This window comes from Rhinopithecus roxellana, chromosome 8 (genome assembly GCF_007565055.1).
Source record: "Rhinopithecus roxellana isolate Shanxi Qingling chromosome 8, ASM756505v1, whole genome shotgun sequence".
Taxonomy (NCBI): Eukaryota; Metazoa; Chordata; class Mammalia; order Primates; family Cercopithecidae; genus Rhinopithecus; species Rhinopithecus roxellana.
In genome coordinates, this window is record NC_044556.1 from 104,518,450 (window position 1) to 104,533,733 (window position 15,284).

A 15,284-nucleotide genomic window follows, 5' to 3' on the forward strand; every position below is an offset into this window, starting at 1 on the left:
AGATGACGTTTTGCCATGTTGCCCAGGCTAGTGCTTTATTTTATTTTTGTTGTTGTTTGTTTGTTTTTTAAATAATAGCCATCCTGGTGGGTGTGAGGTGATCTCATTATAGTTTTGATTTGCATTTCCATAATGATTAGTGATATTGAGCATCTTTTCATATGCTTGTTGACTATTTTGTGTATCTCCTTTGAAACAATGTCTATTCAAGCCCTTCGCCCATTTTAAAATCAGGTTATTTGTTTTTTGGTGTTGACTTGTGGGAGTTCTTTCTATATTCAGGATATTAAATCCTTATCAGAGTTGATTTGCAAATACTTCCTCCCATTCTGTAGGTTGCCTTTTCACTCTGATTGTGTCCTTTGATGCACAGGAGTTTTAAATTATGATATAGTTCAGTTCATTGATTTTTTAAAAAAATTTTTGTTGCTTGTGCTTTTGTTGTCATATTCAAGAACTCATTGCCAAAAACAATGTTATGAAGTTTTTCCTGTATGTTTTTGTCTAAGAGTTTTGTAGTTTTAGGTCTTACGTTTTGGTCTTTGTTCCATTTTGAATTTTTGTATATGGGGCAAGGATTTACTGGGTTTTAATGAAAGGAAATCTCAAATGAAGTTTTGCCCAACATATAAACATTTATTAAATATAGAACATTAGTTTGCACAAGAGCCTATACAACCTGACTTGAGAGTCAGAGCATGGCCAGCTTGCCACGCTGGTAGGTGCTTGACCTCACCTTGTGTGAAAGGTCCATGTGATACAAACACCAAGGAATAGGATGTTGGCAACAGGCAAAGAGACATCCTCCTAAACTAGAGGTGGGAGGCAGCACTCCCAGGCTGTCACACTCTGGCATCATCCCTTGCCTGAGTTTTATCCTTTTTAAGTGTGGGCATGTTCTCTGATGTCGTACTCAATCTACTTACATTGAATTCCTTCAGGTTCTCCAATGACAGCTCATACCTAATATTTATTATGTTAATTAAAGCCACTAATTTCAGCAATAAAAAAACTGTTTCTGATATTCAGTATGCTAAATAGCACAGTTTCTGGTGTTGGTCAAGATGGGATAGCTGGAAGATATATGAGTAGCTCAAATGCTTAGCCAGGTCTGAAATGTGGTCCTTTCTGATCCAATGCTGGCTGACCCCAGGAATCTGAATTCTCAGTTAGGGCTAATGACTGTCCCTAAATGTAAAGCTTAAACTAACTGGTCTCTACATTGTATCTCCAGCATGCTGGAGATTATTTTATGAATTTCTTAATTTGTTAAATACAGAAATAGCAACATCCGTCAGATTACTCATTTACTTTGTAGTCTCGACCCAGCGATTACAGTGGTTTTTTTGTTTTTCACTTCTACCATACTGGTCTTCTCTTTGCTTTCCTTGACGTGGATCAAAGGTATTAGGAAAATACACCCAGAAAAATGTCACAAATATAGGGCATGCATATATTAAGCATATGCATTCTAAAATGACTGGACACATTGTTATTCTGAAATCCTAATGAGCAGTTTTCCAAGGTGTTTATAGGCTGTGGAGCAGGCTTCCTTGTGAGATTTGTAGTTTGTCTCCTGGCCCTAGGTATAGTACTAGCTGCTTTCTCATTCTGTCCAGATTCTGTTGGTCTGTAGCTGGCGAGGTCTTTCTTGGCCAGAAGACCCCTATTCAATTCTTTTTTTTTTTTTTTTCTTGGCAGGTTCATTCACTTTTTCATGGTTTCTCTCCCAAACAGTTTCCAACCTGGACCCCAGATAAGTCAGTTTCCTGGGCCTTTTGTGGTTGAAGGCACGGAAGCTATTATTGTCCTGTGGTGCCCAAGTACAGCCTGTCCTTTCACATTCCCACAAGTATATAAACAGTTTTAAAAGGGATATCATATTCAGATGAATTAAAGATGCTAGTTCAGGGAGTTCTCTGATTGAGTGTCTGGACTCTCTGATTTTATAATTCCCTGCAGGGCTATATAGCATCTCTCCCTCCAAAGAAAGAGGCGAAGGTTTTACTATAGAAATGAAGTTGAGGCAAATGTGGTTATAAAGATAAAATGACTGCATGAAAAAAATGTGTACCTTAGGAATCTACACTGAATAGTATAAAATACTGTTTTAATGTTTCATATATATATGCATATATAAGTAATTTACATAGAAATGATTTTGCAATATATTAGTCATGGCTGATTTTTTTGTAACTGAATTAATAGCATTTCAACATTTTTTATTTTTAAATATAGCAAGATCAACTTTATACCTGGGCTGCAGTTAGTCAACCCACACACTCGTTGGACTATTCAGAAGGGCAGTTTCCTAGACGAGTCCCATCCATGGGGCCATCATCCAAACCTCCTGATGAAGAATACAGGCTCGAGGATGCTGAAACAGGTAAGTGTTTCCTTTGTCTTCAGAGATAACTGGAAGAGGCAAGATAGAGAGATATACGTTTTATTAAATCTTAATTTTAAGTAATCTTTTATTTTTAATTGCATGGCATTCAGACATAATCTTTAAGAAATTTTTATTTTGGGGTCTTTTCTCTCTTTGTTCCTTTTGTTGTCTTAAAGTATTTTGTGTTATTGGCTGGGAAGATAGCGTGAGATTAGCCTCAGGTTTATTTGGAGGAGTTCAGCAGGATGATGACCCCCTAGGCTGATTTTAAGAAAACACTTTATATTTGTCATACAGAATTGAGAACCATATTTGTGGAACAATGCTTTATGGAATATGGTTGTTTTCTCCCTTTTCTTCTTCTTCTTCTTTTTTTTTTTTTTTTTTTGACAAGGTCTTGCTCTGTCACCCAGGCTAGACTGCAGTGGAGCAATGGGTTACTGCAGTCTCAAGTTCCCTGGCTCAAGCATTTCTCCCAACTCAGCCTCCCAAGTAGCTGGGACCACAGCCGTGCGCTACCATGTCCGGCTAAATTTTTTGTAGAGCCAGAGTCTCACTCTGTTGCCTAGGCTGATCCAGACTCCTGGGCTAAAGCGATTCTCCATTCTCCTAAAGTACTGGAATTACAGGCATGAGCCACCACACCTGGACTCTTCTTCATTTTGTTGTAATAAATTCCCAACTTCCTCCTGGTGGACTGACCAGGCATAAATATTGATTTCTGAAGCATGATGAGTGAGGAGTAAATAGAAGAGCATCATTGCTGTTCATAGATTTCTCCACCAGATTTTCCTAAATGGTAACATAGATAGAGTTAAGAATTTTGATTTTTTTTTCTGATTGACTCATAGAGAGGAAGATAGTCATTAGAAACTTATTTTGGACGCATAGTAGAAGAGCATAACTTAAAAGCATGGAGCTTGGGCTCTGCCAACTTATTAGCTTTGTAATCTCAGGCAAATTTCCTAACAATTATATTCAGTTTTCTCATCTGTAAAATGGTGATGAGCATAGCATGTACTGTGTAGGGCTGTTTTGAGAATTACAGGCATTTGTATGAAGCATTAGAATGCAGAATGCAGTGCCTAGCTCAGTGTATTTAATATTATTTATTATAATTATCATTGTTTCATGTCATTCTCTTATTCATGAGGTCCCTTTTAACCAACAATGACCAACAATGTAAAAGGTTTTATTCCAGTCCCCCACCCAAAGTTCTGCAAAGGGAACCTTGCCTCCCATTTTTATCCCCGTTTCTGGAGGGATGTATTTGCGCCTTTTTTTTTCCACCAATGCACTGAAATGGGGGCCCACACTTGACCTTGAATCTCCCTTTTTAAATGTCCAGTGCTTTTGAAACACTGCGTGGTATTCACTAGGTGGGCTGTACTCCCTGAAACGAACAACAAGTGAGAGATAAGGTGTAGGAAGTGCTGTTCCAGGAAGGACACTGAGTTTATCATAACACTTACAAACAGCAGTTTCTCAAGGCCAAGGCAGACTTCCTTTAAGCAAAGATCTTCAGAGATGAGAGACCTCTACCATGATAGCACCTGAAAATCAAGGAAGTAAAGAGACTTTTAGTTTCAAAGGAAAACACACAATTAAAAGTAAAACACACAATGAAAAGTATTGATCCCATTTTCTACACTACTCTATTTATGATCACATTTAGTGATACAAAATACTTAGGGGTAGATATAGTTGGATTAATCAATTGCATGGAGAGTCCTGTTAACAGTTGTTCATATCCCATGTTTTGCATCATTGATTGGGTGATATTTTCGTGTTTTCTCTTCCCTACTGTATCATTCTCAACTTGTTTAACTGAAACATTTATATGATATTCTTAAATTTTAGGGCACTTTATAATAAACATTATAAAGCATTTTATGTTGCTGGCATATATACTGGTGGAACACTTGACTCAAAGTTAATTGAGTGCGATAATCTGAATTTTACTTTGGTAAAAGATGAAGTTGGCATTGATACCAGGAAGTCTGTCATCTGGTTTTTGGTTCATGATTTATTGTAGCTTGCAAAATGCCAGAGCAGGTGATTTTTAATGAAATAACTTGTCTCCTTTTTAAAAATGCATTCTTGAAGAGGATGATGGAGGTAAGAAGTAATTTAACTTAGTGACTTATTTTTCTCTAGTTGATCTGTGGTAGCATTTTTTCATCAGAGTGATCGAATGGGTCTTTCTAAACTTTTTCTGTTGTGACGCCCTGACGTTCATTTGGAAAGACACTTCCACGAGACAGCCTCATCCCCAGAACCACACCACACTCTCTTCTAGTCAGTCAGTTGTAACAGTGGGAATGTCAATATCATAGGTAAACTTTGCCTACAGTCTCATGTTTTACATCAATCGCAAAGTTTGATGATATAATTATTAATAGTGATGATCTATTTGTAGTTAACTGATAGGTACATATTCTTATGTGGTGACATCATGGTTACATTCACTGTATATAACACATGACCTCCCCTTTTTTAAAAAAAATTTATTTGTGGGTTCTTACTCTGTCACCCAGGCTGGAGTGCAATGGCACAATCTCAGCCCACTGCAACCACCACCTCCTGAGTTCAAGCGATCCTCTTGCCTTGGCCTCCCGAGCACCTGGGATTACATACGCCTACCACCAGGCCAGGCTAATTTTTGTATTTTTAGTAGAGACGGGGTTTCACCATGTTAGCTAAGCTGGTCTCAAATTCCTGACCTCAAGTGATCCACCCGCCTCTGCCTCCCAAAGTGCTGGGATTACAGGCATGAGCCACTGCGCCCGGCCGACCCCTTTCTATTTTAATTCAAAGTAAAAGAGTTCAATGACATTTTTTGAAGAAGAAGAAGAAAGACTTGCAGGTCTAGCTTAGAAAATGGAGGACTTTTTTTTTTTTTTTTTGCTTGCTTCGTTTGTTGTTTTTTGCAGCTCATTTTTTTGTTGTTGTTGTTTGTTTTTGGAGTGTCACTCTGTGGTCCGGGCTGGAATGCAGTGGCATGATCTCAGCTCACTGCTACCACCGTCTCCTGAATTCAAGACATTCTCCCGCATCAGCCTCCTGAGTGGCTGGGATTACAGGCGCCCACCATCATGCCCGGCTAATTTTTGTATTTTTGTAGAGACGGGGTTTCACCATGTTGGCCCAGCTGATCTTGAACTCCTGACCTCAGGTGATCCACCCCCCATCAGCCTCCCAAAGTGCTGGGATTACAGGCATGAACCACTGCGCTCGGCCTTTTTTCCAGCTCTTAAAATTGGTTACCTAATTCACATGTCCAGCTAATTCAGATTTGTGGTACTCTCTCTTCTGCCTTTTTCATGTATCTCACTTTAACTGCATAGGGAGCATCTCACTTTAACTTTTTCATGATCTCTTCGGTGAAAGATGGTGTTTTTCTTCTTTTATGGATTGGTGAAGGAACTGCCCCTTCTTTGTATGAACTGGAAGGGCTGAGGCCATGGTGAGGTCTTGGTGCCTCTTCTCACCAGTGAGTTGCAGATTCCTGGCAGTCCTTTGTTCTCATCCTGGCTCCCTCTGCAGTTGGCATTGCCTCCACAGATGGGCCTAAGGTATTAACACTGACCTTTTGAAGTCTGCAGAACACCCCTGAAGGAAAAGACTGACTGGGAAAAAAGGAAGTCATATGCTTCCCATGTTGGTGGTATTAAACAAATAAAAAACCAAAACCAGTTGGTGGCAAAAACATTGATACAAAGAAGCCCTTTCTATTTATCATTTTCACTTTATCTTCTCCCTCAGTTTCCCTTGCCTATACACAGCACTCACCTACCCATCCATGGCTGTTTTCCACTCATGGGCTCTTTTCTGGAGTCCCATGACATCCTATTCCTATCTCTGTCATCTGAATGCTTTATGTATTGAGTTTTTCTGTTTTCAGAATTTCAAGACTTTCCGGTACATAGTATGTATTTAAATATTTGAGTGAATGATGAAAATCTTTTGCTGGAAAAGATCCAAATAAACATCTACTTAGCACATTAATGCAAGATTTGAGGGAGAGTTTTGTATGGGCTAAAACAGTTCATGGACCAATTTCGGGGCTCAATACCAAGTTTCAAAGGTCATTCAATAGATTTGAACAACATCAAATAATGAACTTGAGTTTTCAAATTCATGGAGAACCCGGAGCAGGAGCAGGTGTATAGATGTGCATAGGGGCTTTTGATCATTGTCGTTTCGTCTATGGAATATCAAATCCCTCACCTTTCTTTGAAAATGTGAATGGTTGAGAGGAGACAGAGAACTGACTTTTTAGAAAGACAATCAAGGCACAGAAAATCCTAGAAGAAAATATGTGGAAGAGGATCTGGTAGAAACATGGTAGATGACTTCCTGCTGCAAGGAATAAAAGAAAAGAAAGAAACGAAGAACCATGGCAGGATATTTTCAGGTGAAAATCCTTTAAAATGCAGTTATGCACTGGCTGAGTACATTGTAATTCACCTTTGTTCCAAAAAAAGATTTGAGCAGCTTATAAATACGTAAAATGTACAAAAGGATCATAAAGGAATAAGGAATATAGATCAAACTAAAAGGAATTTAGGATGGAACGATAAAATGAAGCTGAGCTAAGACAGCCCAGTGAAATGTATCTCGTAAGGATCTGCCATTTTTAAAGGTAATTGTAAATTTAGCCCTCAGCTGCAAAGCAGAAAGGGGAATGTGAATGTCTTCCTCAGTGTCCATGAGATTGAAAACACAGTCACTCAGAGAAGCACAATTCATATCCCAAAGAAGTGTCTCTAATGGTTCTTAAGAGAAGAGATTCTGTGCCGTGCAAGGTCAATATAGTATCAACTCATTTCTTTTCTTTTTGAGACAGGGTTTAAGTTTGTCGCCCAGACTGGTGTGTAGTGGCATGATCTTAGCTCACTGTAGCCTTTACCACCTGAGCTCAAGTGATCCTTCCACCTTAGCCTCCCAAAGTGCTGGGATTAAAGGTGTGAGCCACGATGCCCAGCTAATTTTTAAAATTTTTTGTAGATATGAGGTTTTGTCATGTGGCTCAGGCTGGTGTTGAACTCCTGGGCTTAAGTGATCCTCCCACCTTGGCCTCCCAAAGTGCTGTGATTACAGGCATGAGCCATCATGCCCAGTCCATTTCTGTGTTTTGTTCAAATGTTTTAACATAAGTTCAGTTGAGATAATGCAGAAATTCTATAAGGGACCAGGGGAGACTTGCTAGTATTCTATCTTTCTGAGCCTCTCACTTAATCAAGGAATAAAATGTACTGGAGTAGATTGACTGTATCTCCCAAAGATAATTCTCCGTTTTCAACATGTAAATACATTATATGTATAATATATTATATTAGATAATTGATATGATTGGCTTATGATTATATATTATATATTATATGTATAGATTATATATTAATTATATAATATATTGAATTGAATATATATTATGTATTATATACTGTATGTATGCATGTATATATACATGTATGTATATATACGTGTGTGTATATACATGAATGTATATATACGTGTGTGTATATATACATGAATGTATATATACGTGTGTGTGTATACATGTATGTATATATACGTGTGTGTGTGTACATGAATGTATATATACGTGTGTGTGTGTACATGAATGTATATATACGTGTGTGTGTGTACATGAATGTATATATACGTGTGTGTGTGTACATGAATGTATATATACGTGTGTGTGTATATACACACGCATACATATAGTTTCTCTAAAATTGGCCTTCCTTTTCTCTTGAGCTAACTATAGCCTAGGTGTGGCTATATTTTGTTGACAATGAGAGGCAGAGCCTCAATACTATTAAATAATCAAATAAGCAGATCATGGAATTGGCCTTATTTAGGAAAATTCAAGTATTTAACCTCATCTTCATTTTTGAAAAGACATGGTATATCAGAATTAAAAATATCTTGCATTTATTAGGCAGCCAATCATAAGTCATGCTATTTAAATGAAATTTAATGAATTACGTTTCAGTTAAATTGACTGGATTTGAATCAAATGGTATATACCATTAAAGAAGCTATCATATAATAATTTTATGTAGCTGCGTTTTAACTTAAAATGCCAAACTATTTAGAGACTACTTCATTCATTTTTAGAAGGCATATTTTGTATATATATTTTAAAAGGCTGGTTTATTTTCCATTCTTAGCAGAGAGGCATATCCCGCTCATTGTCTTGTCTTCTCTCTATAAATACACAGCTCATCCAAGTATGTTTTGTTTCATGAGTGAAAGGCTTATTTTGTGATGAAAAAGAGGTCACTCTTGAAACATATTTGGTACCATAGGGAGTCCAGAATTTTATATTATGCTCAGAATTTTATGAGGTAACTTTTTAAAATGGAATATTTAACTTTTTTTTTTTTTTTAAGGAATGTTCTTTCTCCCTCTCTGTTTCTGCTTCATAATGTTTTTTGTTTTGTTTTATTTTGTTTTGTTTTTGAGACTGACTCTTGCTCTGTCACCAGGCTGGAGTGCAGTGTCACAATCTCGGCTCACTGCAACCTCTGCCTCCCAGGTTCAAGTGATTCCCCTGCGTCAGCCTCCTGAGTAGCTGGGACTACAGATGCCCACCACCAGGCCCAGCTAATTTTTGTATTTTTAGTAGAGACGGGATTTCACCATGTTGGCCTGATCTTGTGATCCACCCGCCTAGGCCTCCCAAAGTGCTGGGATTACAGACGTGAGCCACTGCGCCCAGCCTGATTTTTTTTTTTTAAAGAACATTCTGGTTTCTTAATTTTAAGGATGGGTGAAGGAGGTGGCAGTTTTAAATGTACCCTTGAGAGCTCTCTTACCGGGTTACTCTTTAAAAATAATAAACATTCTAGTGATGAATATTTGATGGAGATGGTCAGTCTGTCCTAGAGCTGGGTTTAAGGTAATTCCTGAAAGTGCCCTGGATCCTGAGAGGAGGAGAGTGTTGGGAACGAGGGCGCCAGGAGTTCTGGGAGTGATCATTTTCATTTAGGGAGCACTGTGAAAGTTGGAACTAAGCTGATATCTCAGATACACCTATCTAGTGACTCCTCTCTTCAGCCATTACTGGTACATCAATTTCTCTCTGCTCCCTAAAGGACACTTTCGCCATTTTTCATGCTTCCCTTTACTTTCTCCCTCCTAGACCTTTTTCCTTCTATTTCTCTTTCTTTTATTCTGTATTGTTTTCTTTTTCCTTATCGTGTATTTTTTCTCTCCTCTCTCAGTGGTTCTCATTGATTTTCCCTTTATTTTTCAGTAGAGTTATTCTGTACATCTCATTCCTCTTAAAATCTTGACCCTCTAGAACTCCTATTTTCCAGCTTATGATTTTGAAGACAGCATTTCAACCTACAAATTTCTCTTTGATGTTTTAACACACAGATTCACACAAATAAAAGCTACAGTGAAATGGTTAGGGATGGGAGAATGAATCCAGTTCAGGTAGCTATTGAATTAGACAGAGAGAAGCTGAAAGTTTGGGTGTAGGTGTACAGAATATTTTGCTGATGCATCTTTCTAATAAACGTGGTTTTCTAAGTATGTTTTTCTGATAAACTGCACTTGTTCTTTACCATCAGAGCCCAGAAGTTTACTTTCTGGGTCTGGTTACCAGGTCAAGGACTATAGAAAAAAGCTAGAAAGCATTTAACTCTTCGTGTACCACCAGGAGAGCCTTTAGGCTCTTATTGCATGATCTAAATAGAAGAGGAAGAGAGACTTTTCCCCACTGGTACAAAGCCAAGACTTGCCTTGAGTCTATTGTGTTTGGGAGGGTTTGGAAGTGAGGAAAAACAATAGAAAATAAGAGCATTCTGGAGTTTGGATTTGCTTTAATATTAACTGTTAACTAGCTTTGCTGTTAAATATCTTTATTAAAATTTGGCTAACTCCAGTGTTAAGTTCAGAGTAGAGATTTGTCAATATAAGAGAGAAGAATCTCTTTTTGATTAGTTCAATGATATGCTATATTTATCTGGGGAAATGGTTGTATTTTAAGGCCAATTGTTCATTGCCACTGTGACACTGATTGGTAAGTGACTGCATCATGCTATTCTCAATGATTTTTGTTTTAAAATATATGCTCTTAGCTGAGATTCAGAAAATAGCGAAAGGCAAGGCAATATCTATATTGTCTCATGTAAAATCCTTACTGTCTCTTTCTCTGCCCCGGATACCCTACTTTTCATGGTGGAACCCACTTTCATGGTCTCATCATTGTTTTGATATTTCGTGTTTCTTTCATTCACTCCTACAATTACTCAACAAATATTTTAAGCACCTACTAAGTGCCAGGCACTATTTGGATGTGGGGGACACAACAAGGGGACAAACTGACAACAATTCTTGCTTTCACAGAGTTTATGTTCTAGTGGAATAACAGGTATAAATAAGTAGGCAACCAAATGCATTATGGAGTATATATGGTGTGATGATCCAGGTTACGAAGAAAGTAAGGGTGAGTGTGTGGTGGGTGCTAAGAAGTGGGTGGGGTTACTGCTTTAGCAAAGCCCCGAAGGAAGCAGCCACAGAGTGGGGCTTGCAGCTATTGGGAAGAAGAGTGAGTGCAGTGCTCTGGGCAGAGACAGTAGCCACCGTGGCTTTGGCGACCCTATGGAAGAAGCATGACTGGTGTGTTACAAGACAAGCAAGCTGGCCAGGGTGGCTGGCCTGGTGAGCAAGATGGTACAGATGTAGGTGGGTAGAGAGGCTAGTGAGTAACAGTAGTTGAAACCAGGCCTTGTGGGCCTCTGTGGAGACAGATTCTCATCTGAGTGAAATGAAAACTTTCAATGTAGCTTTCAATGTGACTTTCAATGTAGCTTAACAGTATGTTATGCTGTTTAAATACTAAATGCCTTTTATTTTTCTGTAGCATTGTCACTTACATCAGCTACTATGCTGCTAAATTGGAAATGTCAAAATGAACGTAAAGAGTGACTGCTGGCCGGGTGGGGTGGCTCATGCCTGTAATCCCAGCACTTTGGGAGGCCAAGGTGGACGGATCACGAGGTCAGGAGTTCGAGACCAGCCTGGCCAACATAGTGAAACCCCATCTCTACTAAAAAATACAAAAATTAGCTGGGCGTGGTGGCGGGTGCTTGTAATCCCAGCTATTCTGGAGGCTGAGACAGGAGAATCCCTTCAACCCGGGAGGCAGAGGTTGCAGTGAGCCAAGATTGCGCCACTGCACTCCAGCCTGGGCAAGAGAGCGAAACTCCATCTTGAAAAAAAAAAAAAGAAAAAACAAAAACAGTGACTGCTGTACCTTGTGTCCAGGGTCTGGTCTGCATGCCAGTCGGGGAGCAACGTGACAGTCAGGAGATATAAACTCTCGTCTTCACCTTGCCAACAACCGCTTGCGTTATAGGCATTGAATTTCTCCTCTGAAAGGTGCGGAGGATGGATGAGATTAGTGGTTTTTCAGGCTCTGATTCATGGAGCATGAGGGATCCCTTGAAGGCCCTTTGATTTTGATTTTTTATCATAAAGGCCCTTTTATTTTTAAATTTGCATGCAAGCTTCACTTAGAAGAAAGTGCCCTCTAGCTTAAGAAAAAAAAATCCCTGACTTGGTTATGCCTTAGGTTTTAAAGCATGATGAATTTGCAGTCTCGTAGAATCTCAGATGACATGAGGACTAAAAGAGAAAAACCGCTTCAGAAACCCTCCTTACTCTGTCTCTTGGTAACAGTGTTCATCATCTCTCATTGAAATCAAGGGGCAATTTGACAACAGTTAGGCAAGGCTTTTGAGATCCCATCCTTCAACCTTGGTGAGGTAGCTTCTACTGTGATACAGACTTCAGCTGAGTGAATAATATACTCTGTGAAAGTCTTAGAAGGACTTTCTGGCACAATTTAGAAACTAGCAATTGAGACAAATAAGGATAGTTGATATATAGAGAAGGGCTTAGGAATATCCCAATTTTTAAAAATGGCATGAGCACTCTCATTATATGTATTATATATACTGAAAAATAGTCATATCCTAATAACCCAGTTATATAATTGGAAGAGAGACTGGATAGTTTTGGTGCTTATGGTTAATGATATATTTTACTGAAAGTTTTATTTTCTGATTGAAGAAATAGGAAAATTGTCCTTTAAGATACTGACTGTCTGCTTCCTTTCCAAACTAGAATCTCAATCTGCTGTTTCGGAAACTCCCAAAAAACGCTCGGATGCTGTCCAGAAGGTAAGACAATCTTATTAGGATGTCAGATTCCCATCTGTCTTATTGGTCTTAAGATTGTGACAGACTCTGCGATTTATCTTTCCATCTGCCTGGCTGGCTAGGATGCCCTTGTTTTCCCTAGGCCTGCAGTGGGATCCAGTCAGGCAGAAGGGGATGTTTTCTTCCATTTATTTTTTTGCGTAGAAAATCAGCCTTGAAGTGGAACTGAGTACAAGCTTTTCAGAAGCTGCTTTATTCTATATCCAGCCAAAGAGTTGGGCCCAATGACAGCTGGCTCCAGCAGGAAACGGTGGCCGCTCCAGGGAGAAGTCTGCCGAGATGCGCCTGCTCAAATAGTCCCATGGCTATGATCTTTAAAAAAAAAAATCTGTCAGAGCTTTGCTAAAGTCAAATAAGATTCTTATTACTTTGGTGAATGAAACATTAATTAGCATCTGTTTAATTTCCACAGAAACTTTTTTTTTTCCTGTTACTGTATTAGTCCATTTTCACACTGCTGATAAAGGCATACCCGAGACTGGGCAATTTGCAAAAGAAAGAGGCTTATTGGACTTACAGTTCCACATGGCTGGGGAGGCCTCACAAGTTCGTGGCAGAAGGCAAGGAGAAGCAAATCACATCTTACGTGGATGGCAGCAGGCAAAAAAGAGCTTGTGCAGAGAAAGTCCCATTTTTAAAACCATTAGATCTCGTAAGACCCGTTCACTATCATGAGAAGAGCATGGGAAAGACCAGCCCCCATGATTCAGTCATCTCCCACCAGGGCCCTCCCCAACATGTGGGAATTATGGGAGCTACAAGATGAGATTTGGGTGGGGACACAGAGCCAAACCGTATCAGTTACCAAAAAAGCCAAATTTTGTGTTTTTTTTCTTATGCTAAAATGGATTTCTTATTTAAAAAAAAAAAAAAAAAAAACCTACAAGAAAGGAAACATTTGTATGGAAGAGTAATTGTGAATAGCAATTGCTTTTTTGGATATAAAACCATTTGCTTAATTTACATTTTCACCCAGCTATGCTTTTGACAGTAACTTAGTTTTAGAAATGAATAGTAAAAAGATGTGTTCTGCTCTGTTGGTGGTCTAGGAGAAAATGAGGAGACACACACCTGGGTTTTACACCCGGATCTATTTCTGATTAGTGTGATGACAACATGCTTAGATTACTTGGGACATAGGGTTCTTCTCTGTAAAATTAAATTATTGCTGATCTCTGAGAAGTCATCAAAGAATAAAGTAACTTCCCTTCAGAAAAGAATCCCTGTTATACATGAAAGTTGTGCTCCTCCTGGAGGAGAAATTGGGGTATAACATTGGTTGAAAACAGCACCTGGGTGCTTTTCAAAAATGCAGCGAGATTAGCTATCCTTAAGGACAGCTCATTAAAAAAGCAAGGTTTTGCAGCTTATTGTTATGGGAGCAGAGGCCTACATCAACTTGGTGGCACTTGGAGAGGCATGGTGGGCTCAACTGATGGTCCCTTAATTATCTGCAATGATTAGCCCACAGCAAAAAAGATGAAGAAAGATAAAAAGGTAAAAAGAAACAGTAAGGTCAGCAATTATTAAGAAAAACAGCGCCCTCAAATCTTCCCTCTCTTTTTAAGCCTTTCTTTTGTGCAAAGCATGGCTAATTTGTGATTTAAAGGAATATATTAAGTTTTTCTAAATTCTTATGTCCAGGACGTGTATGAATCAATTGTTATATATGATAATGTCGAAGAGAACCTGAACAGGAAGTATTTGACAATATCAACAATGATAAAACATATAGAACATTGCTTTCTATATTATGCTATTTCAAGATATATATTCATGTGTGTAACATTATAGAGTGTTTTTCCTGAGTGATGGACCATACATAGTAAAATACATTACAATGGGGCTGGGCGTGGTGGCTCACACCTGTAATCCCAGTACTTTGGGAGGCCAAAGCGGGCAGATCACGAGGCCAGGAGATCGAGACCATTCTGACTAACACAGTGAAACCCTGTCTCTACTAAAAATACAAAAAATTAGCTGGGTGTGGTGGCGGGTACCTGTAGTCCCAGCTACTCAGGAGGCTGAGGCAGGAGAATGCCGTGAACCCAGGAGACAGAGCTTGCAGTGAGCCGAGATCACACCACTGCACCCCAGCCTGGGCGACAGAGTGAGACTCTGTCTCAAAAAAAAAAAAAAAAAAAAAAAAAAAAAAAAAATATATATATATGGCAATAAGCAGAAACCTAATGGAGTAGGTTATTTTAGAACACTTGATTTTACAACTTGAAGACTCAAGGGTGAAATAGATTGAACAAATGTTACATCTTATCCTTGTCGACAGTGAGGTGTCTAGAAGTCAGGAAAATTAATTGAGAGGTAACAATATTTGTAAGCAATCGAGATTAAGCACCCAACAATGACATCACTTACTTTTGCAATCATTAACTCTTTGTCATACATTGATTTTATGGGCTGATTCTTTTCTTAGATGATATGGGTATGTTTCATGACAGCCTAAAGTAACTGTCCATAAAGGGGATACAGCAAACTCAAATTAATTGTCAACCTACTGTATACCTCTTCTTTTACTCTATTACCTTAAGAAATCCTTACAATAATCCTTTAAAGTAACTCTTATAATGCACATTTAACTGCTAAAGAAAATGATTATACAAGGTAAAAGTAACTTGCATAAGATCACAGGCTTG

At 38.7% G+C, this 15,284-nt stretch overlaps 1 protein-coding gene across 2 annotated transcripts in view; it reads left to right on the top strand.

Annotated features, from left to right (window-relative positions):
- Window positions 1–15,284, top strand: part of FMN2 (formin 2) — a 415,306-nt gene that overhangs the window by 86,530 nt on the left and 313,492 nt on the right. For both annotated transcript variants that reach the window (XM_030936062.1, XM_030936061.1), the window contains exons 3-4: window positions 2,239–2,386; window positions 12,539–12,594. In XM_030936062.1, the coding sequence (XP_030791922.1) occupies window positions 2,239–2,386; window positions 12,539–12,594 (204 nt within the window). The remainder of the gene's footprint in view (window positions 1–2,238; window positions 2,387–12,538; window positions 12,595–15,284) is intronic.